General features: G+C 37.9%; 1 protein-coding gene across 1 annotated transcript in view; it reads left to right on the top strand.

Moving 5' to 3' along the window:
• LOC149816819 (protease Do-like 8, chloroplastic) overlaps positions 1–26,145 on the top strand; it is a 94,968-nt gene that overhangs the window by 14,028 nt on the left and 54,795 nt on the right. The window contains exons 8-9 of the mRNA XM_089988180.1: positions 24,118–24,335; positions 24,680–24,747. Of these exons, the coding sequence (XP_089844306.1) occupies positions 24,118–24,335; positions 24,680–24,747 (286 nt within the window). The remainder of the gene's footprint in view (positions 1–24,117; positions 24,336–24,679; positions 24,748–26,145) is intronic.

Below are 26,145 nucleotides of genomic sequence, written 5' to 3'. Positions count from 1 at the left end.
CCTGAGTTAGTTTTCTTGATAAATAGTGTATGATCTGCAGCTGACCTGTTGAAGCCAAAGCATGACATCACTTCAAACAACTTTTGAAACCATGCACGAGGACTTTGTTTCAAGCCATAAATCGCCTTTTTCAATCTACACACCTTCTGACACTCCCCCTCAACCTCGAAACCTAGAGGTTGTTGCATGTAAACTGTCTCAGATAGATCCCCGTATAGAAACGCATTCTTCACATCTAATTGACATAAGCTCCAACCATGATGAATTGCTACTGAGAGAACAAGACGAATGGTGCCCATCCGTGCAACAGGAGAAAATGTTTCAAAGAAATCAATACCATATGTCTGAGTATATCCTTTTGCTACTAATCTTGCCTTGTACCGTTTAAAAGATCCATCTGATTTGTACTTTATTGTATATACCCATTTGCATCCAACAATGTCAGCATCTACTGGGGAATCAACTAAATCCCATGTATGCTGAGACACTAAAGCATCCATTTCTTCTTGCATAGCCAGCTTCCAGCGGTTATCTAGCTCTGCCTGTTGATAGTTCAGAGGAATCGTTTCAGCAGACAAGGTTGAAATGAAAATTTTCATCTGATTTCCAATTCTGACATCAGAGACAAAATGAGATATGGGATATAAGGTACATTGTCGTGTCCCCTTACGTAGAGCAATAGGCCTGTTATCATCATCATGAAAATCACTATTGTCACTAGTACTTACCTCAGGAGAAGAAGAGGATGGAGGCACGAGCATAGGTGGAGCTCTACGTACATATACCAATGGTGGATTAATAAATCGTGAAGATGATGAAGTTTGGTTCGATACCAAGGGCAGAGATTCCAAAGGAAAATGAGGTATAGGTAAGGGAAAAGAGTCAGCTGGACCAATCTGCAGCGGGAAACCGGTACTAGAGAAATATGGGGTGGATTCCAAGAAAGATACATCCGCACTGACATACTCTCGGCGAGAAATAGGATTATAACATCGATATCCCTTTTGATTTTTTGGATAACCTATAAATATGCATTTTGTAGCTTGAGCAGATAATTTATAACGGTCAGGACCAAGTTTGTGTACAAAACAAACACATCCAAATATTTTTGGTGAGAAAGAGAAGAGTGGGGCATTAGGTTTTAGGATATGTAATGGAATTTGATCACCCACATAAGATGAAGGCATGCGGTTGATCAGATAACAAGCAGTGATAATCGCATCACCCCAATATAACGCATGAACGTTGGATTGAATCATAATGGTCCTGGCAACATCAAGCAGGTGCCGATGTTTTCGCTCAGCCACCCCATTTTGTTGAGATGAATAGGCACAGGAAATTTGGGGTTGAATGCCATGATCTTGGTAAAATTGTAACAGAAGTTTTGATTTGAACTCAAGAGCATTATCATTGCGAACAATCTTGACAATAGATTCAAACTGAGTTTTTATTTCAAGAATCAAGGATTTGATAATACTTGGAACTTCAGATCGTTCTTTTATTAAAAACACCCATGACAACTTAGAGAAGTCATCAACAATAACAAGATAATATCGACACTGAGTCCTAGTAGGAATCTTACTAGGACCCCATACATCTGCATGAAGAAGTTCAAAGACTTTATGACTAGACTGACTCTGACTTAAAGGGAACGAACTTCGATGATGCTTGCCCAACTGACATGCTTCACATTGAAATTATGTAGTTGAAGGAATTTGAGGAAAGACAGACCGAAGCTTTGACAATGAAGGATGACCAAGACGTCGATGCCACTGAATAGGACTGGATGAGTGTTCCACTGCAGCATGAACAATCCCCACTGGATGATGTAGGTAGTAGACTCCATTTTCTTCATAGCCTCCACCAATCTTCTTCCCCGTCAGCAAATCCTGAAAATGACAACACATCGGATCAAATATCACTCTACAATTTAATTCTTTTGTAAGGCAACTAACAGAGAGTAAACTTTGAGAAAAATTGGGAGCATGAAGAACATTTTTTAACTGTAAGGAGGAGGATATAGAAATGTTTCCTTGACCAACAACCAGTGAGGAACTCCCATCGGCTAATGAGACTCCACGATGAACAATAATATCCTTTAGATCTGAAAAAACAAGCAAATTCCCACACAAGTATCTGGATGCACCAGAGTCAATAATCCACTTACTGTCATTCGGATGAAAATGATTCCCTGTTGAGTAGGCAACACCGGCTACAGGAGGGGCGAAACTCAAGGGGCGAAGAGCTATTAGCTCATCATATTAAGCTCGACTGAGGGTGATACTGTCACTTGCAGAGATATTATCATGTACATTTGTTGCCTCTAGTGTAGTAACATTTGCTTTAGGAGCATATGGCTTGGATGAAGAAGTGGTTGACCGACCATGTTTATCCCAACAACAATCTTCTAAATGTCCAGATTTTCCACAGAATGTACATTGAAGCTTTCCTCTGCCTCCCATACCTCGTCCGCGACCTCGTCCTCTGATATTCTAAATATTTCCACGCCCATAACCAGATGAAACAACTAGAGCAGATGACTGAGTCACAGGCTGAGATTGTGGAAGAGAGATCACAAGCCTACTCAGACGATTGTATGCATCAACAAGAGTAGGTACATCTAATCCAGTCAACATTTGGACTTTTGCAACAGAGAATTCTGAAGATAGACCTGTAAGAAACCGAGCAACCATAGTCTGTTCTTGATGATTTTTTTGCTTCGAGCAACAAAGAAGCCTCTAAGCATTGAGTCTTTCAAACGCAGCTTTGACAGAGGCATAGTACTGGGCCAAGGTCTGATCTCCCTGTTGTAAATTATATATCTCTTGTTCGACTTGCAGGATACGACTCACATTAGTCTCTTGTGAGTACATATCTCGAAGATTGTCTCACATCTGTTTGGCTGTATTATAGTAAATTAAATCATCTGCAATATGGGGTTCGACACTATTCATGATCCATGACATAATTATGTCATTATCTTCATCCCAAGTAACATATTTTCCCATTTTTTCAGTGGGTTCGGCTTCCAACAAAATATGTTTTCTACGATGTCCAGATACCGACATCATAAAAGTTCTGGACCACCTGGCATAATTAGTTTCATTCAACCTTACAGAAGAGCCGTACGAGAAGGGATTGGCAAAAGCCCCTTATACTCCCCAATATGTTCAATTTTGGAATCACATTTCGAAGTTTCAGCCATACTGAAGATTTAATTCTATTGCAGATGCAAAAAAAAATCAGATTCAATCACTTGAACAAGCTTTTATAACCACGCGTCAGGCAAGTCCACGACTACACAGTTTTCCACACCAGAGATAGAATCATAGCGTGTGTTACCATCACGCATTAGTCAATATGACAACCAACAGCTGTACCCAACAGAGAATCCCACGACAGTAAAGAACAACAACCCACAAACAGGGATATTTTCCAACACAGCAGGGAATCACGCTTGTTGTTTCCACGACAGAAAGACAACTGATACTAGCATGCTTCTTTCACAACACGCATGTAAAAAAAACCCACGACACATCAGGGAATTGAAAAGAAGTGTATTCTCCTATTACGGGTCACGGGTCTGGAGATCCAGACCCATGATCATTAACGTGTCATTAATGGCACTCTGTAATTTATGTTATTGTAAAAAGGGCACTTTTGTACCCTAGTCATATACTTTGTATGTTATTATAAATGAGATCATATAGCAACCGACTCTGTGTATTGGGGGTTATTGGCTTAATTCATTCTATGCTCTCTCTCTCTCTCTTTCCCCTTCTCTCAGCTCTCACGAGTGGATTAAAATCTAACATGGTATCAAAGCTACGCTGCAGCTGAAGCTGGAATCTGTAATGAAATAAGCGGAAGAAGCCAAGAATGCTAAAGCATTCACTATGTCCCACACGGACAAGTGCAACAAGCACAAGAGAGGAAATCCACTAAGGGATATACAAAGGGCCTTATAAAAAGGCTACACACATGAAAAATAATATCACTATTATTGAAGAGGAGCTCTCAAGAGCAATACAACATACATGGGGGGTTCCCCCTATTTATAAGAAAAGGAGACCAAAGGGGCTCCCAATAGAGTCGTTGGGAGCCCCCAACGGTCACATATGTGACCGTTGGGGGCCCCAACGACTCCATTGTGGGGCCCCTTTTCGGTATCCAAAAAATACATATTAAAAAATAAAAAGAAAAATAAAAAACAGTAAAATAAGAGAAACAAAATAAGTACCCCTATCGGGTACTTTGTGAAATGACCATAATACCCCTATCGGGTATTATGGTATTATTACATATGTTTTAACACCCCCCCTCAAACTTTACGGGGGAATGACCAAAAGTTTGCCAAGAAGGAACAAGAAGCGAGGAGCAGGCAAGGCTTTGGTAAAAAAATCTGCAAGTTGATATTCTGAAGTGACATATGGCAGTGTAACTGTCCCACGAAGATATTCATCACGTACATAATGACAGTCCATCTCAATATGTTTAGTCCTTTCATGAAAGGTGTGGTTGCTGGCAATATAGATGACACTTTTGTTGTCGCAACAAAGCTTCGAAGCACCGGTAATTTTGACTCCCATATCTTGAAGAAGACTTCGAAGCCACACAAGCTCCATTGTAGTGGTTGCCATAGCCCTGTATTCTGCTTCAGTAGAAGACAACGAGACTTTCTGCTGTTTCTTGCACCTCCAAGCAATTAGCGAATCTCCTAGAAAAACACAAAAGCCAGTAGTTGAGATTCGATCATTTGGGTTTCCTCCCCAGTCAGCATCAGTATAAGCCAGTAAGTCTAAGGAAGAGATTGAGGATAGGAATAGCCCTTTAGTCAAAGTATTTTTGATGTATCGAATGATCCGGAGCACAACACTCATATGCACAGATGTAGGAGCATGCTGAAATTGACTTGCAGAGTGCACAACATGAGCAATATCCGGCCTGGTGATAGTCAGATAGGTGAGGGAGCCTATGAGTTGCCTGTAGGGCGTAGGATCATCCAGCAGAACTCCATCCTCCAGTCGTAGTTTAGCATTGATAACATCGGGAGTCTCCACCTTTTTGTCATCTGAAATCCCAGATTTGGAACATATGTCTGCAGCAAGCTTCATCTGTGACAGTATATACCCTCGAGGAGAGTATGCTACTTCTATACCAAGAAAGTACCTGAGAAAACCCAGATCAGACATATCAAAATTATGTTTTAACATATTTTTAACATTAAGAATACCACTTTCATCATTGCCAGTGATGATCATATCATCAACATAAAGCAGAAGGATGATGATACTATTACCTGCACGTTTAACAAAGAGAGCAGTGTCAGTATAACATGAACGAAATCCCAATTTTAACATGATAGCACTAAATCTATCATACCAAGCCTTAGGGGCTTGTTTAAGACCATATAAAGCTTTTAATAACCAAAGAGTTTGACCTTGGTTAACATTAATTCCCGGCGGAGGGTCCATATATACTTCTTCATTCAACTGACCATTAAGAAAGGCATTTTTAACATCTAATTGAAATATAGGCCATTTCTTAGATGATGCTACTGCTATTAGAGTTCTAACACTTGTCATGCGAGCCACGGGGGCAAAAGTCTCCTCATAATCGATGTCATATTCTTGTTAATATCCCTTAGCAACTAATCTAGCTTTATAACGTTCTAGGGAACCATCACTTTTTGTTTTGACTTTGTAGACCCATCGACATCCTATAGCTTTTTTATTTGGAGGAAGATGAACTATTTCCCAAGTTTTAGCCTTATTTAAAGCATCTAGTTCAACTTTCATTGCTTCAACCCAATGAGGAATATTTTTTGCTTGATTATAGTGGGAAGGTTCATAGTAAGAATGCAAGGCAATTAGACAAGCTCTATATTTAGGTGAGAGAGTTTCATATGAGACAAACCTATTTGGTGGAATGGATTCTCTAGAAGAACGCCTAAGAGAGGTTTCTTCTAGGGGTTCATTAAGCCGCAAGAATTTTTCTAAAGCACTAATAGGTTGTGCTTCCTCACGCCGAGTGTATACTTGGAGATTGTCACCATTAGTTGGTGATACATCATTATCATGAGTATTTTCTAAAGATTCCGATGACTCAAAAGATCATCATTTGAGTCTTCTAAAAGATCATTGATAAACATATAATCAATTTCATTTGGTTTTTCCAAAATTTCAAATCCATTTTCATCTTCTAAAAACGTCACATCTTTGGAAACAAATAATTTATTGTTCTTATAGTCAAAGCATCTATAGCCCTTTTGATTTTCACCATATCCTAAAAATACGCATTCTATTGCTTCAGGTGACAATTTATCTCTTTTATGCAAAAGAACAAAGCATTTACACCCGAAAATACGAAGACGATTGTAGTCGGATGTCATATTGAAAAGTTTTTCATAAGGAGAGATATTATTCAATTTTGAAGATGGCATCCTATTGATTAAATAGGTGGAGGTCAACACGGCTTCGGCCCAAAAATTTTTAGGAATATTTTTAGAAATGAGTAAGGATCTAGTGGTTTCTAAAATATTTCTATGTTTTCTCTCCGCTAGACCGTTTTGTTGAGGAATCCTTGGGCAAGATTTTTGATGACAAATGCCATGTTGTTTTAGATATGATTGAAAATCATTTGATAAGTACTCTCCACCCAAATCGGATCTAAGAATGGATATTTGACTTTGAAATTGATTTTGAACTTTTGCATGAAATTCTTTGAAGAAGTTAAAAACTTCCGATTTAGCATTAAGAAAATAAATCCATACGTATCTAGTATAATCATCAATAAACGTAACATAATACGAATAACCACCTTTGGATAAAACCGGAGATGGCCCCCATACATCGGAATGCACCAATTCAAAAGGTCTTGTTGTCACAAAAGTTCTAATAGGAAAAGGAGTAGACTTCATTTTTCCAAAAATGCAATCTTTGCAATTGATATATTTTTCTTTACAAAACTTGTTTCCAAAAGGAAAAAGATACATTTTAGAGTAACTTGGATGTCCAAGTCTTTTATGCCAAGTTTCAATATTTTTGTCTTGGACATAAGTACAAAATGAGGTATTTGGAAGTGTTAAGTTATCCATAAAATAAAGGTCTCCCTTCCTATGGCCTTGCCCAATCCGCTTCCCGGACCGGAGATCCTGCACAAAGCACCCTTGGGATGAGAAAGATATTTCACATCCATGGTCGGCTATTTGAGAAACGGAAAAGAGGTTAAGATTTAATTTAGGAACTATTCTAACTTTTGGAACAAGAAAATTTTGAATATTTTTAGAATCAAGAGTTCCAATACCATTTATTTTGAGAAAAGTTCCATCGGCCGTAGAGACACAAGATAATTTTGAATTGGCGTGCACATTGGTTAATGCATTTTCATGAGGAGTCATGTGAAAAGAGGCTCCGGAATCTAAAATCCAAGAGTACGTACCGGGAGGTGATGATGAGGCAATGGCGGCACCGGAGGTGGAAGAAGTGACCTTTAGAATTTGTTGAAGAGCCAAGGAGATTTGTCCAAGAGTATCTTTGAGATCCCCGTTCTTGCCGTCATCTTCTTTGGTGGTGGATTCTTCAACGGAAGCCACCTTTGGCTTGAATGCCCCATTTAGCTTTGGGCAAACGGGTTTAATATGTCCCGGCTCATAACAATGGTGACATATAATCATTTTTCATCCACCACTCCCTTGCTTACCAAAATGAGGTGGTTTGTATGTTTTAACATGATTGCCGGGTTTAGATACGACAAGAACTTCCTCTATGCTTTTACCCATGCTATGCCTAGTCTCTTCTTGAGTAATCTCGGCAATAGCCTCTTCTAAGGGAGGAAACGTGGATCTATGGAGAAGTGAGGATCTCACTTGTTCAAATTCGGGACGAAGCCCAAATAAAAATTGAAACAATCTATCTTGTTCCATTTGTTTTTGTCTTAGAACCACATCCTCCATAGATACCCATTTAGGCTCTAAAAGAGCCAATTCATCCCACAAAGGATTTAGAGCACTATAGTAATCTTGTATGCTCATGTCACCTTGTTTTGTGGTTCTTACTTTTTCTTGCAAGAAATAAGCTCTTGCAAGATCCTTTTGGATAAACATACCCTTCATAAAAAACCAAGCTTCATTTGCCCGGCGGAATTTTGCAATATTTGCACATACCTTGAGTTCGACATTATTCATAAACCATGCTAGGATTTTTGCATGGTTGCTCTCCCAATCTTCCATTTGATGATTATAATCTTCAATGGCCTTGAGACGAGCATCGCCTTCAAGTGCTTTCTCTTGATCTCCTTCCATCTTTGTGAGCTTAAGTTGGGGTTCCAGAATGGTTCCCATTACATAACCCCAAAGCTTCTTGCCTTTGAGATTATTCTCCATTGCGGATGCCCACATCATGTAATTTTTTCCATTGAGTTTGAATGATAGATCGATCTTGACTTCCATTGCTACACAATGAAGATGTGAGAAAGAAAGGAAGTAGAGAGAGACAAGATTTTACCTTTAGAAGATCGTATGGCTCTGATACCATGTAATGAAATAAGCGGAAGAAGCCAAGAATGCTAAAGCATTCACTATGTCCCACACGGACAAGTGCAACAAGCAGAAGAGAGGAAATCCACTAAGGGATATACAAAGGGCCTTATAAAAAGGCTACACACATGAAAAATAATATCACTATTATTGAAGAGGAGCTCTCAAGAGCAATACAACATACATGGGGGGTTCCCCCTATTTATAAGAAAAGGAGACCAAAGGGGCTCCCAATAGAGTCGTTGGGAGCCCCCAACGGTCATATATGTGACCGTTGGGGGCCCCAACGACTCCATTGTGGGGCCCCTTTTCGGTATCCAAAAAATACATATTAAAAAATAAAAAGAAAAATAAAAAACAGTAAAATAAGAGAAACAAAATAAGTACCCCTATGGGGTACTTTGTGAAATGACCATAATACCCCTATCGGGTATTATGGTATTATTATATATGTTTTAACAGAATCGATCCAAAAAGGTGAAATGAAATGGGGATCTTCGAAACACGAGCTTAGATTAACAAGAGCAAGTGTCAAGAATGACACTAAAGCATAACCCTTAAAAAGGGTATAACTGGAAACAAAATAAAAATAAAAATGTATTCTTTATTGATATGAAAAACCAATTGCTTAAGAAGCATTGGAGTCAAATACAAGAGGGGCTGCACCCCTTTATATACACAGCTGAAAGAGGACTCAATAGAGCTGTTGGGCACAGTCCAACAACTCTATTTAGAGCTGTTGGAATGTGTCAGTCCAACAACTCTTAATAGAGCTGTTGGACTGTGCAGCTCTATTGCTAGTCAAGCAACAGTCATTCTAGTTCAAACTGAACTAGATGACATAAAGACAAAAAATAAAAATAAAGGAAAAAAATTACAGAAAAGAAAGAAATGAAAAATGTATTTATATATATATAATAATATAATATTATTATATATACATATATGTACAGTTTTACATTTTAAACTCCCCCTCAAACTTACGGTACAATGAGCTAAAGTTTGTCTAAGAGAAAGTGAAATCGGGGAGCAGCGAGAGGCTTTGTAAAGAAGTCTGCTAACTGATATTCTGAAGTGACATATGGCAGATGAATTATCCCGTGTAGATATTCCTCTCTGACGTAGTGACAATCCATTTCGATGTGTTTGGTGCGTTCGTGGAATGTTCTGTTACTGGCAATGTAGATCGCACTTTTGTTGTCACAACACATTTGTGAAGCCTTTGTTGCTTTAACTCCCATGTCAGCAAGCAGTCGTCGGAGCCAAACTACTTCCATGGTCGTAGTTGCCATGGCTCTGTATTCAACTTCGGTGGATGAGAGAGATACCTTCTGCTGCTTTTTACACCTCCACGAGATTAATGATTCCCCTAAAAAGACACAAAAGCCAGTGGTTGAGTGTCTGTTATTGGGATCACCTCCCCAATCAGCATCAGTATATGCAATTAAATCAAGAGAAGATGAGGAAGATAAGAAAAGTCATCGTGAAAGAGAGGACTTGATGTATCTGATAATACGCATGACTGCTCCCATATGAACAGAAGTAGGAGCATGTTGAAATTGACTTGCTGTATGAACAACATGTGCTATATCTGGTCTGGTAATGGATAGATAGGAAAGTGCCCCGACAAGCTGTCTATAAGAAGTAGGGTCTGCAAGAAGTTCTCCATCATCAATCTTCATTTTAACATTAACAACTTCTGGAGTGTCAACTTTCTTATCATCAGTAATACCAGACCTGAAAACAATATAAAAAACAAATTTAGTCTGAGATAATAAATATCCTCTAGGAGAATAAGCAACTTCAATGCCTAAAAAATATCTCAACAAGCCCAAATCAGTCATTTCAAAATGAGATTTAAGAAGTGTTTTGATTGTTTCAACTCCCTGTTTATCGCTTCCGGTGATGATCATATCATCCACATAGAGAAGAAACACAATGATCCCTGCATCAAAATTCTTAATAAACAAAGCAGTGTCAGTTAAACAGAATTGAAAACCAATATCAATTATAACACGACTAAACCTATCATACCAAGCTTTTGGTGCTTGTTTAAGTCCATAAAGAGCTTTTTCTAAGCGAAGGACTTTACCCTTAGGAATACTTAGACCAGGAGGGGGTTTCATATATACTTCTTCAACTAGCTTTCCATTTAAAAAGGCATTTTTGACATCCATTTGAAAAATAGACCATTTTTTGATAGAAGCTAAGGCAATTAAGGTTCAGACAGTAGTCATACGAGCCACCGGAGCAAAGGTTTCTTCATAATCAATCCCATATTCTTGGGCATAACCTTTGGCTACTAAACGGGCTTTATATCTTTCAAGAGTACCATCACTCTTGGTTTTAATTTTATAAACCCATCGACATCCTATAGTTTTCTTCCCTGGAGGAAGATCTTGAATATTTCATGTAGAAGCCTTTTCAAGTGCATCTAATTCAACTTTCATGGCTTCTATCCATTTGATATCATTTTTTGCTTGAAAATATGTGGATGGTTCTTCATATGAGTGAATTAATGCAATAACTGCCCTATATGTGGGTGAGAAAGACTCGTATGATACAAACTTTCCTGGAGGCCTCGAGATTCGGGATGATTGTCTAGTTGGAATGTTAGAATATTTCTCAAGTGCACATGGAGGATTAGACTCTTGTCGCCTGGAATATTGAATACTAGTATCTCTATGAACTTCTTTATTTTCAACATTAAGATCAATAATTCTTTGATCATCATCAAAGTTACAGTCAAGGTCATATTCATCAGATGTTGATGTTAGATCTAGCAAAAAGGAGTACTCAGTGACGTCTTTTAATTTTCTAAAATCAAAGAAGCTCTCCTTTTCAAGAAAAGAAACATTTCTAGACACATATAGTTTATTATTTTTGAAGTCAAAACATCTATAACCTTTCTGGTTTTCAGCATATCCTAAAAAGGCACAGGGAATCGCACGAGGGGAAAGTTTATCATTTTTGTCAGTAAATATGAAACATTTGCACCCAAATATTCTTAGTCTAGAGTAGTCTGGAGAAATGTTCATAAGTTTTTCAATGGGAGTGATATTTTGTAACGAAGAAGATGGCATCCTATTAATGAGATAGGTGACAGTTAAGGCAGTTTCTGCCCAAAAGTCTTTCGGGACTTGATTTGCTATTAATAAAGTCCTAGTGGTTTCTATAATATGGCGATGTTTTCGTTCTGCCAGTCCATTTTGTTGAGGTGTATAAGGACAAGATCTTTGATGTGTGATGCCATGTAATTTAAGATAATTTTGAAAATCTGTGGATAAAAACTCTCCCCCTGAATTTGTGCGAAAAATAGTAATATCATTTTGAAACTTGTTTTTAACCATATTATGAAAAGTTTGAAAGTATGAAAATACTTCAGACTTATGTTTGAGAAAGTACATCCACGTATGTCGGGAGAAATCATCGACAAAAATAACATAGTAAACAAATCCTCCTTTAGAAATTACTGGTGCAGGACCCCAAACATCCGAGTGTATTAATTTAAGTGGTCTTGAAGAGAAAAAGGTTCTGTTCTGAAATGGTAATCTTTTCATTTTGCCGAGAATATAATCTTTACAATCAAATGATTAAGAGTTACAAAATTTCCCTAGATTTGGAAAATGTTGGATTTTGGCTATATGTGGGTGACCAAGTCTCTTATGCCACAGTTCAAACTCTATTTTTTGAATATTATAACAAAAAGCTTTCTTCGGCATTTCCAAAAAATCCATTTAATAGAGTCCTCCTTCTCTATGGCCTTCCCCAATCAGCTTGCCTGACTGACGATCATGTACCCAACAACCATGAGAAGAAAAAGAAATATTACACCCATAATCAGAAATTTGAGATACAGATAAAAGATTTAAATTTAATTTGGGAACATGTCTAATTTCTGGAATAAATTTTTTTTTTTTATAGATTTTTTCAAAATTTCCTATTCCTTCTATTTCAAGAGAAGTCCCATAAGCAGTAAAGACCTTTGACACACTTGTTTTATTTTTAACACATTTGGATAGAGTTTGATTATTTGGGGTCATATGAAAAGATGCACCAGAGTCAAGAAGCCAAGAAATTTTACCTAGATCAGAAAAAGATGAGGCTGCTGCGCCGGTTGAAGCTTCAGATGAGGAAGAGGCACCTTTGATGAGAGACTGAAGAATCTCCATTAGTTGGGTCAGGGAAACTGGTGCATCCTGATCTTTAGGCTCCGATCCAGCAATTGCAACTCTTTTTTCTCTCAGCTCCTTAAGTTTGGGACATTGTGGCCTGTAGTGTCTCGGTTCATGACAGTGATGACAAATAACTTTCTTCTTATCATAGTCACCATTTTGTCGGTTAAAGTGAGGAGGCCTATATGATCGAACATGATTCCCTGGTCTAGACACGGCTAAAACTGAATCATCTTCAATTTTTAAAGAACCTTTTCGGAGACGATTTTCTTCCATTGTTAACTCTTCAATAGTTTCAACAATAGAAGGAATTTTTCCCCGGTGAAGTAGGGCCGATTTAGTGGTTTCAAATTTCGGCCTTAATCCAGTGATAAACTGGTAAAAATGTTCAACATCGAGTTGTTTCTGACGAAGCTCGATGTCTTCGGCACAATGCCACTTTGGTTCTAAAAGGGAAAGTTCTTCCCAAAGTTCGGACAACCCATTGTAATATTCACGAATAGTTTTGTCTCCTTGTGTCATCATTCGAACTTTTTCTTGGAGGTTGCACACGTGTGCAATATCTTTAAGGGAATACATATTCTTAAGGTATTTCCATGCCTTATCAGCATGATCAAATTTGGCAAGACTTGAGCATTTTTTAATGTCAACGCTATTGATAAGCCATGACATTATCTTCGCATGAGATATTCTCCATTCTTTCCATTTCTTCTCGTATGAGGCAATAACCTTGATTTTCTCTTCTCCCGATAGAGGGACCTCTTTATCTCCCTCCTTTTTAGTAAGAGATAGCTTAGGTTCCGAATCGGAACCATCCACAATCCCCCATAAGCCTTTTTCCCATATATGGTGCTTCATGATTGAAGCCCATGTTACATAGTTCGTATCGCTTAGTTTCATAGGCATGATGGTGACTTTATCATTGTCATCCATCGATTACAAGGAGAGAAAGAATAGGGATAAAAGAGAAACAAGAAGGAAAATGAAAAAGAAAGAAAAAAAACAATACAACAAGATGTGAAATCTTCTCCAATGAAGTGATAAAACACTTCTCTTTAAGTGGCGAACACTTTTGCAAACGGGCACGGAAACCAAGGCAGCTTTTCCTCAAGATTTAGTACTTCCGCGGCTCTGATACCATGAAATGAAATGGGGATCTTCGAAACACGAGCTTAGATTAATAAGAGCAAGTGTCAAGAATGACACTAAAGCATAACCCTTAAAAAGGGTATAACTGAAAACAAAATAAAAATAAAAATGTATTCTTTATTGATGTGAAAAACCAATTGCTTAAGATGCATTGGAGTCAAATACAAGAGGGGCTGCACCCCTTTATATACACAGCTGAAAGAGGACTCAATAGAGCTGTTGGGCACAGTCCAACAGCTCTATTTAGAGCTGTTGGAATGTGTCAGTCCAACAGCTCTAATAAGAGCTGTTGGACTGTGTCTGTCCAACAGCTCTATTGAGTCATTCTAGTTTAAACTGAACTAGATGACATAAAGACAAAAAACAAAAATAAAGGAAAAAAATTACAAAAAAGAAAGAAATGAAAAATGTATTTATATATATATAATAATAATATAATATTATTATATATACATATATGTACAGTTTTACATTTTAACAAAAGGTACGTCTGAAAGATCCCTTTCTCCTTGATATTTTTTTTTCTTCTTAAGTCAAGAAAAATACTTTTGTTTTCCCCAATCTCGTCTGCATCTCTTTTCTGGTTTCCCCAATCTCGTGGTTTCCCCAATCTCGTCTTTCCCAATCTCGTGGTTTGCCCATTTCCCAATCTCGTGGTTTCCCCAATCTTGTATTTCTCAATCTCGTGGTTTTCTGGTTTCTTAATCTCGTGGTTTCCACAATCTTTTGTTTCCCCCAATACCGTATGCACTTGTTTTCCATCTCCATCAACAAGGCTTCCTTTTTATCGAGAGCACGTGTTAGTTCAGTAAGTGCCCTTATATCAGCTTCTGTTGCCTCTATTTGTGCAAGAGTACAAGGTTGACTGGATATTGCTTGTTGTGCCACAGAAGAAACTTCATTTATTCTCCTTCTTGTCTGAGTTACCCAGTTGAATATCTCTTCATTCTGCCTTTCCTATATTTTGCTAGTTGTCTTTGATCACAACGTGACCTAATCACACAATCGGGTTTTATTTTGATTCAGCCACACTGCTTCTCGTTTCATAGTGTGAATTCATATTCACGTTTTTTTATTTTTATTTTTGCTTTTCGTTTCACAATTCAATATTCAATCACTTATGAAAATCAGAAATCTGACAGATTTTTAATTTCTGCTTCAAATTCAGCCACTGTCGTCGGCCATTGATCTGAATTAGTTTCTGCAAAAAAAAAAAAGGGTTACAGAAACTGTAGACAGACTGTGCTAAACACATTCTTAACATTGTAAACCATGGATTCGTTTCCTAGTCAGTCGGTTCTTTCTTCAAGTTTCCTCAGTCAACTCGTGTCTGAAAAATTAAACAATGGTAACTTCTTGACTTGGAAGAGACAAATCATACCTTTTATTAGGAGTCAGGATCTTTCTGGACATCTGGATGAATCTATTCCAGTTCCTCCTGAATTCATATCATAAGAAGAAAGGGACAATAAAGGGGAACCTACTACAATATATGTTAGAAATCCTGAATTTGTGACTTGGATGAAAAGAGACCAAGCGCTTGTTGCTTATATCACATCTACACTGTCACAAGAGGTACTTGTAGCAATTCCAGATGACTGTACTGCCATGCAACTTTGGAACACACTTGTTCAGACATACTCACAGGTTTCTCAGGCCAGAATTATGTTTCTTAAAAGAGAATTTCAAATATTAAGAAAGGATTCCATGGCCATCATGGAATACTTGAACAAAATGAAGGTTATCACAGATCAACATGCAGTTGTTGGAAGTACAGTAACTGATAAAGATTTGGTACAACAAACTCTCAGTGGATTGGGACACGACTATCATATGATTGTTACTTTATTGTTATGTTTACCTGAGCTCTCCAACTTTGAAGATCTCCGTGCAAAATTGTTACAATATGAGATGAACCTAAAGGGGTTTTCTGAAGAATCATCTATGCATACTGGGGCACAAGAAGTTCTTGCTACAGGGGTTACTTATGCACGAGGACGAGAAAGCTATGATATCAAGGGAAAAGGAGGACAAGGAAAAAATGGTCAAGGAGGTCGTGGATTATTACCTACACCCAACACATATACCAACTCACAAAGACAGAGGCCAATCCCTACATGCTTTCTATGTAATAAAAGGGGACATATCAAAGCTAACTGTTGGTTCAATCCTTTAAATAAAGGAAAATCAATCCAAACTGAAGCAAAAAGAAACACAGACAGTACAAGGACCAATGGAGAAGTAAATGAGTTATTGTTGTCAGCTTTAGCAGAATTAAATCTGAAACAAAATGAGCAAGGTACTTGGTACGTGGACTCTGGCGCGGCAACTCACGTTACTGGTGATTCATGTAAGCTCCTAAAACTTGTTCCTTACATTGGTAAAAGCAGTATAGTTATTGGAGATGGATCACACCACTCTGTCTCTCATATTGGAAACTCCATTATACCCTTGTTCGAATCTTCTATCAATCTTTCAAAAGTCCTTTATGTTCCTGAAATCAAGAAAAACATCGTTTCAGTTTCTAAACTTGTTGATGATATTGAAGCCTCAGTTGAATTTACTCCCTCTTCTGTTCTTGTCAAGGATCTCTGCACGAAGGAGACGTTCGTTTGAGGAAAACGACAAGGCAATATGTATGTCTTTCAAGAAGATCCTTCAGCACATATTCGCTCTGCAGATCCAAACTTGAAGCTCCAATCATCGTTGCCTTCTGAAAATTCTACTTGTGTCTTCAGTGTCTCTGAAATCAATAAGCCAAATCTTTGGCATGGTCGTCTAGGTCATTGCAGTAGTAGTTTCATTGAAAATCTTGTTTCAAATAACCTCATTCCCAAGTCAAGTTTAAGAATAAATGTCGATGACAACAAATGTTCTAGTTGTCTCTTATGTAAGAGTCATGTCTTACCGTTTCATTCTATTAATAAAAGAGCTTCAAGACCTTTTGAGACTATTTGTTCTGATGTTTGGGGGTCTGCTCCAGTTGTTTCCATATCTGGAACAAAATATTACCTTTTGTTTGTTGACAGTTATTCTCGTTATTCTTGGATATTTTTCATGAAACACAAATCCGAGACCTTCAAGTTGTTCCGAAACTTCCATTCCTTTGTCAAAAACCAAATTTCTGAAAACATCCTTAGTTTCCAATGTGACGGAGGAGGTGAATTTTCTTCTATTGACTTTACTAACTTTCTCCAAAGTAACGGGATAAGGAAAAAGGTGTCTTGCCCACACACACCTCAACAGAATGGGATTGCTGAAAGAAAGCATCGCCATATTGTTGAGAGTGCGATGAGCATGATGCATGACAACAGTCTCCCGATCACTTTATGGACAGAGGCTTTTTATTCTGCAGTTCACATGATAAATCGTTTGCCCATGACTATTTTGGAAAACAAGTCTCCTTGTGTCTTTTTGGTGTACATCCCAACTATCATGATTTGCATGTGTTTGGTTGTTTATGCTATGTTCATGTTGATAGTTCAATGAGACATAAGTTTCAGGACAAGGCTCTGAAGTGCAGGTTTGTGGGTTATGCCGATGACTATAAAGGGTACATGTGCTATGATCCAGTGAGCAAGCGCATCAAAATATCAAGAAATGTCATTTTCGATGAATTGAATTTTGATTATCGATATACTAGTTCTTCAGAATCAAAACCTGAAGTTGAGGCTTATCATCCTTGGTTGAATTATGAACTTCTCCCCGGAACTAGTGAGGTTTGCTCGAACTGTACTCAAAAGAATAAGGAATCTATATCTGCTAATGAAGTGGTTGCTCATGAAAATACAGACCCAACTTCGAATCCACAAAGGTATAAAGGTCTTGTCTACACTCGACGAGAAAGAGAGCCGCCCACCATAGTTAATTCAGACATGGTCACATCCTCTACATCCAATATTGCTGATAATAGAAGATCCACACGTACTCGTCATCCAATTGAAAGATGGGTCAGTTATGAAAATTTCTCGTTGGATTTTCAACTCTTTCTAACAGCATTGAATAAAGAAGATGAACCCACAACGTTCTCTCAAGCATCGAATTCCAGAAGATGGATTGAAGCAATGAATGAGGAGATGGAAGCTCTACATGAATGTGGTACGTGGGATGTCGTATCAAGACCACCTGACAGAAATGTTGTTGGTTCGAAATGGGTGTACAAAATAAAGTATAAACCAGATGGGTCTATAAAGCGATACAAGGCGAGACTTGTAGCCAAAGGTTTTACACAGGAGCAAGGACAGGACTATGATGAAACTTTTAGTCCAGTGGTGAAGATGGGAACAATCAGGATTATACTTTCTTTAACTATTGAACATCAATGGACTATTAGCCAACTTGATGTGAAGAATGCCTTTCTTCATGAAAATTTGAGAGAAGAAGTATACATGGAACAACCCACTGGCTACGCAGAAGGTGATCCTACAAAATATGTATGCAGACTAAAAAGGGCGATATATGGATTGAAGCAGGCATCTCGATCTTGGTTCGACAGTTTCTCTGTTGAAATTCAAAAATATGGTTTTAAGAAATCCCTTCTTGACCACTCCTTATTTATCTTTAAGAACCAAGACACAATTACTCTGTTGTTGATATATGTAGATGATATCATCATCACTGGTAATTCCAATGAGCACATTAAAGAAGTGAAACATCTCTTGAATCAAAGGTTCAAAATGAAGGACCTTGGCAAACTACGATACTTTCTTGGAGTTGAAGTCGACAGTACTTTTGAAGAGATGACTCACCCAACATAAGTATACCATTGATGTTCTAAATAAAGCGGGTATGAAAGACTGCAAGCCCTTGGGCACTCCTAGTGTCCTTCATCAAAAGCTTAGGTCTCAAGATGGGGATCCATTTGATAATCCCACACAGTATCGTAGCATAGTAGGTATGTTACAATATCTCACCTTTACTCGTCCAGATATAGTCTACTCGGTGAATCAGGTCTCTCAGTTTATGCATGCACCATGTGAAGGGCATATGGAAGCAGTTAAACGGATACTTCGATACCTAAAGGGAACTGTTGGGGATGACTTCATATATCAGAGAAAGACAAATGGGCAAAATGCACATGAGATCACTGTTTATTCTGATGCGGACTGGGCAGGAGATCCAGATGAACGCAGATCGGTATCCGGCTGTTGTGTTTGTTGGGATGAATTTAGTTTCTTGGAGTAGTAAGAAACAAAAGGTTGTTGCCAGATCCAGTACAGAGGCTGAATATAGGTCAGTGGCAGCCACCACTGCTGAAGCTACTTGGATTAGACATTTACTGACAGAAGTAGGGGAATCGATCTCTCAATCACTTCTTTTGTGTGACAACTAGAGTACCATTAGTATGTCTTTTAATCCAATCCATCACAGTCGTGCCAAACATATTGAAATAGATCAGCATTTTGTGAGACAAAAGGTAGAAGAGAAAGAGATTGAGCCTGAATTTGTACGAACCACAGATTAGGTGGCGGATATATTTACAAAAGGATTGACGAAAGACAGATTTTGGATGTTAAAAGACAAGTTGTTCATGGTCCAAGATCATGCACAACTTGAGGGAGGGTGAAAAGAAGTGTATTCTCCTATTACGGGTCACGGGTCTGGAGATCAAGACCCGTGATCATTAACGTGTCATTAATGGCACTGTGTGTAATTTATCTTATTGTAAAAATGTCACTTTTGTACCCTAGTCATATACTTTGTATGTTATTATAAATGAGATCATACAGCAGTCGACTCTGCGTATTGGGGGGTATTGGCTTAATTCATTCTCTGCTCTCTCTCTCTTTCCCTGTCTCTCAGCTCTCACGAGTGGATTAAAATCTAACAGGAATCACGACTGCTGAAATCCATATTCTGAAATAAAACAACCAACTGAAATAAAACAACCAACTAAAATCCAGGGAATCACGACCAACGATAATATGAATCACGACCAACGATAATATGCAGCCGCAGAAAAGGAATCACGACAGCTGCTGCTCCCAGACATATAAAGCTCGACAGCCAACAAAAATATCAGTTCTTCAGGGCACGGTTAAACAAATCAGTCATATCTCGATCACGAGCAACAACACAGGAAATGAGATTGTCGTTGCTCCCAAACAGCAGGAAATCATGGCAGAAAAAAAAATCCAAAAACTGAGGAGCTCAAGGGTTACGGCTACCAGTCCACAGACACACATCCACATCTGCTCCCTTAGATCTGATGACAGATCTGGGTCATGACCTTGGTCAAATCCCAGATCTGTTATCAGATCTTACACAAAAAAAAAACAGCAAACCTGATTTCGATATTTTTTTTTCATTGGTGTAGATCAATTACTATTGATCACGCTCTCGAGATCAATGGCTTTGATACCATGTAAAAGGTAGATTAGATGCGCAGATACCTAGGAAGAGAGAGAGAGAGAGAGAGATGGTTGCCAAAATGAGAGAACACGTTAACTGTTATTAGGGCTAATCTCTATGTTAAATAGAGAGAGGCCAAAAGGAGAAATTACAGATAAGTCCCTCATTAAATTAAAATATCAAATAACCTCTAATCTAAGAAAACTTAAATTTAAAACCTCTTAATCTCAACATCCATCGCCAGAAAAATTTATATTTCCTTAGTTTAGCTTGAGGTCTTTTAACATTAAGTAAAAATAACTAGCCAATTATCTATGTTTGAACAACAGTTCTATTACCACATTGGCATGAAGAAGTACTATGCTTTTCTTAATATTAATGAAGATTGCTTTGAACTTCGCGTGTGTATAACTGTTTAGTTATACACTGCCGGTCCCAAGCCCGGATAAAGGAGGAGGGTTGCGGTAGGCCTGTGACAGCCAGCATAAAAACTTAGTCATACCCTATGAATATGAACCAATATGAGAATTTTGTTGGGGCGTTCCCTACTGAGCGACGCGCTGTACTCTATAGGCCCGGAGGCAGTGATAAATGGGCAAGGGTTGCTAGGTCGTCGCCCGGAAGCGACGCGTCACACCGGCGCCCGGGTGTGGTGTCAAATAGACAAGGGTTCCCTCACTTTGTTGGACGGGTGGGGGTAAAGAAGTTAGTCCAAGACCATAAACTTAGGTTAGCCTCTTGGAACATAGGGTCTTTAACTGGTAAGTTGGTAGAGTTAGTAGATGTTATGTGTAGGAGAAAGATTGATATTTTATGTCTACAAGAGACCAAATGGGTAGGTGAGAAACCAAAAGTGATAGAACCTTGGGGATCTAAGATTTGGTATACAGGAATAAATAGGAATATGAATGGAGTAGGGATTGTTATGAGTCGTGAGTTTATAGATAATGTAGTTGAGGTCCGTAGGAAGGATAATAGGATTTTACTTATTAAATTAGTATTAGGTACATATATTATTAATATTATTAGTGTTTATGCTCCTCAAGTAGGTTTAGATGATTCCATTAAGCATCAATTTTGGTAAGATTTAGATGAAGTAGTACAAGGGATATCTTATGAAGAACGGCTTTTTATCAGCGGTGACCTTAATGGGCATGTAGGCATTAGTAGGGATGGTTTTGAGAGTATCCATGGAGGCTATGGTATAGGAGAAAGAAACGAAAGTGGAGAAAGGATTTTAGATTTTGGTTTGTCCTATGATATGATCTTAGCAAACACTTGGTTTAGGAAGAGGGAGTCTCACATAGTAACATTTAAAAGTGGGGTTAATACGAGTCAGATAAATTTTTTCCTACTTAGAAAGAGAGATAGGGGTTGTTGCATCGATTGTAAAGTTATACCGGGAGAAAGTGTAGCTACACAACATAGAGTCTTAATTTTAGATCTTAGAATTAGACAATGCCGTAAAAGGGATAGACATAGGATAGATCCTAGAATTAAGTGGTGGGCACTGAAAGGAGCTAAACAAGAAATGTTTGTAGAGCAAGTAGTTAAGGAAGCTGATTGGTGCCTCAAGGAGGATTCAGAATCAATGTGGAATAAGATAGCGGGTGGCATGAGAAAGGTGGCTAAGGAGGTATTGGGTGAGTCTAAAGGCGGTGCACTGCTAGGTAAGGATACATCGTGGTGGAACGAGGATGTCAAATTAGCTATTAAGGTTAAAAGAGAGTGTTATAGAAATCTAAGTAAGAGTCGTGATAAGGAGAATTTGGAGAAGTATATGATAGCAAAGAAGGAAGCTAAAAAAGTAGTTCGGAACGCGAGGGATAAGGTATATAAGGAGGTTTATGACAAGTTGGATACCAAAGAAGGCGAGAAAGATATTTATAGGCTTGCAAAGATGAGAGATAGGAAATCGAGGGATCTGAGTATGGTTAGATGTATCAAAGATGAAACACAAAAGGTTTTAGTCAAAGATCAGGAGATTAAGGAGAGATGGAAAAATTATTTTGATAAGCTATTTAATGAAAGTCATGCTCAGGATCTTGGAGACTTCTCTATTCCTTTTCACGAGATGAATCGTGACTTCATGCGCAAGATTCAAAAGAAAGAAATTGCAGAGGCTTTGAAGAAAATGAAATCAAGAAGGGCAGTTGGCCCAGATGGTATTCCTATCGAGGCTTGGAAATGCTTGGGAGAGAAAGGTTTAGAATGATTGACAAATCTTTTTAACAAGATTTGGCGGACAAATAAGATGCCTAATGAGTGGAGGAAGAGTACTTTGGTGCCTCTATATAAAAATAAGGGTGATATACAAGATTGCACAAACTATCGTGGTATAAAACTCATGAGTCATACTATGAAACTTTGGGAGATGGTGATTGAGTCTAGGTTGAGGAAGGTTGTCATGATATCGGAGAATCAATTTGGTTTTATGCCTGGAAGATCAACTATGGAAGCTATACATCTTCTTAGACAACTTATCGAGAGAAATAGAGAGAGGAATAAAGATTTGCATATGGTTTTTATTGATTTAGAGAAGGCATACGATAGAGTACCTAGGGACGTTCTCTGGTGGACAATGATGAAGAAAGGTGTTTCTCTCAAGTACATTAAAGATATGTATGAAGGAGTAGTAACCAATGTCCGCACTTGTGGAGGGGTGACAACCAATTTTCCTATAACGGTTGGGTTACATCAAGGATCTGCTTTAAGCCCTTTCCTATTTGCTATAGTGATGGATGGGCTTACGAGATCAATTCAAGAAAATGTGCCGTGGTGTATGTTGTTTGCTGATGATATTGTTTTGATTGATGAGTCTAGAGCTGGGGTTAATGCTAAGTTAGAATTATGGAGACAGACATTGGAAGCAAGAGGTTTTAAGTTGAGTAAGAGTAAGACATAATACATGAAATGTCAGTTTAGTAAGCAACAAAGTAATGATGAGAGTGTACTGAAGCTTGGTGAGCAAGAAATACCGGTGGATGATCGTTTCAAATATTTGGGATCTATCATTCAAAAGTATGGAGAAATTGATGGAGATGTAAATCATAGGATAAAGGTTGGGTGAATGAAATGTAAAAGTGCAACTGGAGTGTTGTGCGATCGTAGAATGCCATTGCGGTTGAAGGGAAAGTTTTATAGGACGACTATTAGGCCTGCTTTACTATATGGTGCGGAATGTTGGGCTGCCAAGAGACATCATATTCAAAAAATGAGTGTAGCTGAGATGCGTATGCTGAGATGGATGTGTGGAAATACAATAAAAGATAAGATTTAGAACGATGAGATACGTAAGAAGGTAGGCGTTGCACTCATTGAAAATAAGATGAGAGAGAATCGTTTACGGTGGTTTGGACATATTCGGCGAAGGCCTAATGATGCTCCAGTTAGAAGGATGGAGAAATGGGAAAATATATTAGTTAAAAGAGGTCGGGGTAGGCCTAGGAAGACATGGATGGAGGTGATAGGAAAGGATATGAATGCTTTGAACCTCACCAAGGACATGGGATTGGATAGAAATGATTGGAGGAGAAGGATTCATGTGGAAGACCCATAATGATTTTCTTTTTTGGTTCATATCGCCGACCCCAATTATTTTGGGATGAAGGCGTAGTTGTTGTTGTAATGAAGATTGCTTTGTTTTCATTTTTACATCCATCAAGCTGCATAATATGTTCAACGTTCTTAATGTTAAAAAACATAAGCATAGAGACATATGGAGAAGTGAAGAAACCCCTTATAGGTTTAACTGAAAATTTTATCAAGTAGCATACAGAACACATGATTTTTTGCAGCTTAGTTTTTTACTGTACAAGTGGTTGTTTGTTCTAGTGTAAGTAAATAGCTGTTTCATTATTTTGACCAATTACCTTACCTACTTACTCTTTCCAACAATTGAGCTAGGTGGATGCCCCAGTGGATCTTCTTAGACCAATCAAAGTTGGAGCCTCATCTGATCTGAGAGTGGGACAGAAATGTTTAGCCATTGGAAATCCGTTTGGTTTTGATCACACATTGACAGTTGGAGTTATTAGTGGTTTAAATCGAGAAATTTTTAGTCAAACTGGAGTGACAATAGGTGGCGGAATTCAGACTGATGCAGCCATTAATCCAGGAAACAGGTATGCTGTTTTTGTGAATATTGGTCCATTGCGGATAACTATCTATTGATGCTAATAGGGATAAGAAATTCTTCTGGCAAAGGAAGAAAAAGGTTCATATAAGTAGTTTCTATAGAGATGGTAAGACCTGGATTCCACTTTTTAACTTCTAAATCCTCTTTGAATTTCAATGCACTTTGTGCAGTTTGTTCTAACTGAAAAGTATCTAAAACATTTATAATGCAGAAATTAGTTTCATTCCTTTTGAGTGTTGACTTGCTTGTATCAAGAAAGATATGAAAGTGTGCATAGTTTATTTGTTTCTACATCCATATAACCTGATGAAATTGGTGCACATTTGGCAGCGGTGGTCCTTTGCTTGACTCTAAGGGAAATTTGATTGGGATCAACACGGCCATATTTACACAGACAGGTAAGGCATAAATTGCTTTGCTCCTTGAGTGTTATGATAGCAGGTGAGGTATTTTTAATATGTGGAAGTGTTCACTGACATCCTTTATTGCTATCTTGTGCTACCTCATAATCTGTATCCACTATGAAACATGTAGCCAATGATATGGATTTCAAGGATAATAGAATTAAAAAAACTTCTGAACATGCTTTTCATCTAAGAATGGTGGGACTACTGTTTGAACAGAAATGTCATTGGTAAAATGCTAATTGACATTCAATAACAACATAATGTGATGAGCTTATTTTTCTTGATAGTTAAAAGATTCTCATGTCGAATCTGGTATTGTGACATTTTGTTCTCTTTTATGGTTTATCTTAGATGTGATTGTGGTTTCTATCAGCTTGTAGTCATGGTTTTCATCTAATGGTGGGACTACTGTTTGAAAAAAATGTGATCTGTTAAGTGCTAATTCACATTCAAGAAGAACATAATATTTTTCTTGATAGTTAAAAGATTCTCATATCGAATCTGGTGTTGTGACATTTTGTTCTCTTTTATGGTTTTAGATGTGATTATGGTTTCTATCAGCCTGTAATCATGGTTTGCAAGTTATATATATATATATATATATATATATATATATAGAGAGAGAGAGAGAGAGAGAGAGAGAGAGAGAGAGAGAGAGAGAGAGAGACTTTCAACTTATGTGTTTAACCTCACTTAAAAAAAGAGAGGGAAGTATGCCAATGAAGGATTATTAGTTAAACTGGAAAGTGGGACTGTGGATGCCACCGATGACTTTATAAACTGAAAAGTCAAAGGAGTCGGTAAAACCCACAAGTGGAAACTTACATCCCATTCAAGAGCATTGGAAAGTGGATTTGTATATAAAACCTAAAAATGCTGGAGGTTTGTAGAGCTGGTAAGCAGAACCTTGTGGATCTCACATGGGAAAACTTGAGATTGGATTGATTTATAAAACTTCAAACCTCAATACTGCTAATCTCTGGTTTATGACAATTGTCTAACATTTGGATCTACTTGATTCTAATCCATATGTCCAACTTTCTTATGATAACCTGGCTCCAGTGTGTCAATGGTTCAGATCATGTTTTCTTTGTAATCCAAAGCCAATCTTTTTTTTTAATAAGGTTCTAATCAGACACTGAGTTTTTTGTTTGTACCACATCCATATAATGAACACATCTGATCCATTATTGTATGGATAGAGTCACTACTTATAATGTAGGTACTAGTTTAATGCTTGACGAAACAAACGTGGTTTACTTGGGCACTTGATTTGTGTAGGGACACATTATTTGGGGTCCGGCCCTATTAATAAATAGATTTAGATAAAGAATGCATGCATGGAGATTCTTTCTATCGGAGGTGTAACGCCCCAAATTTCAAACTTGC

The sequence above is a fragment of the Nuphar pumila genome, chromosome 14, assembly GCF_984573655.1.
Source record: "Nuphar pumila chromosome 14, dmNupPumi1.hap1.1, whole genome shotgun sequence".
In the NCBI taxonomy this organism is placed as follows: Eukaryota; Viridiplantae; Streptophyta; class Magnoliopsida; order Nymphaeales; family Nymphaeaceae; genus Nuphar; species Nuphar pumila.
The sequence above is the reverse complement of the archived record's forward strand: the minus strand, read 5'-3'. Positions and strand labels throughout refer to the sequence as shown.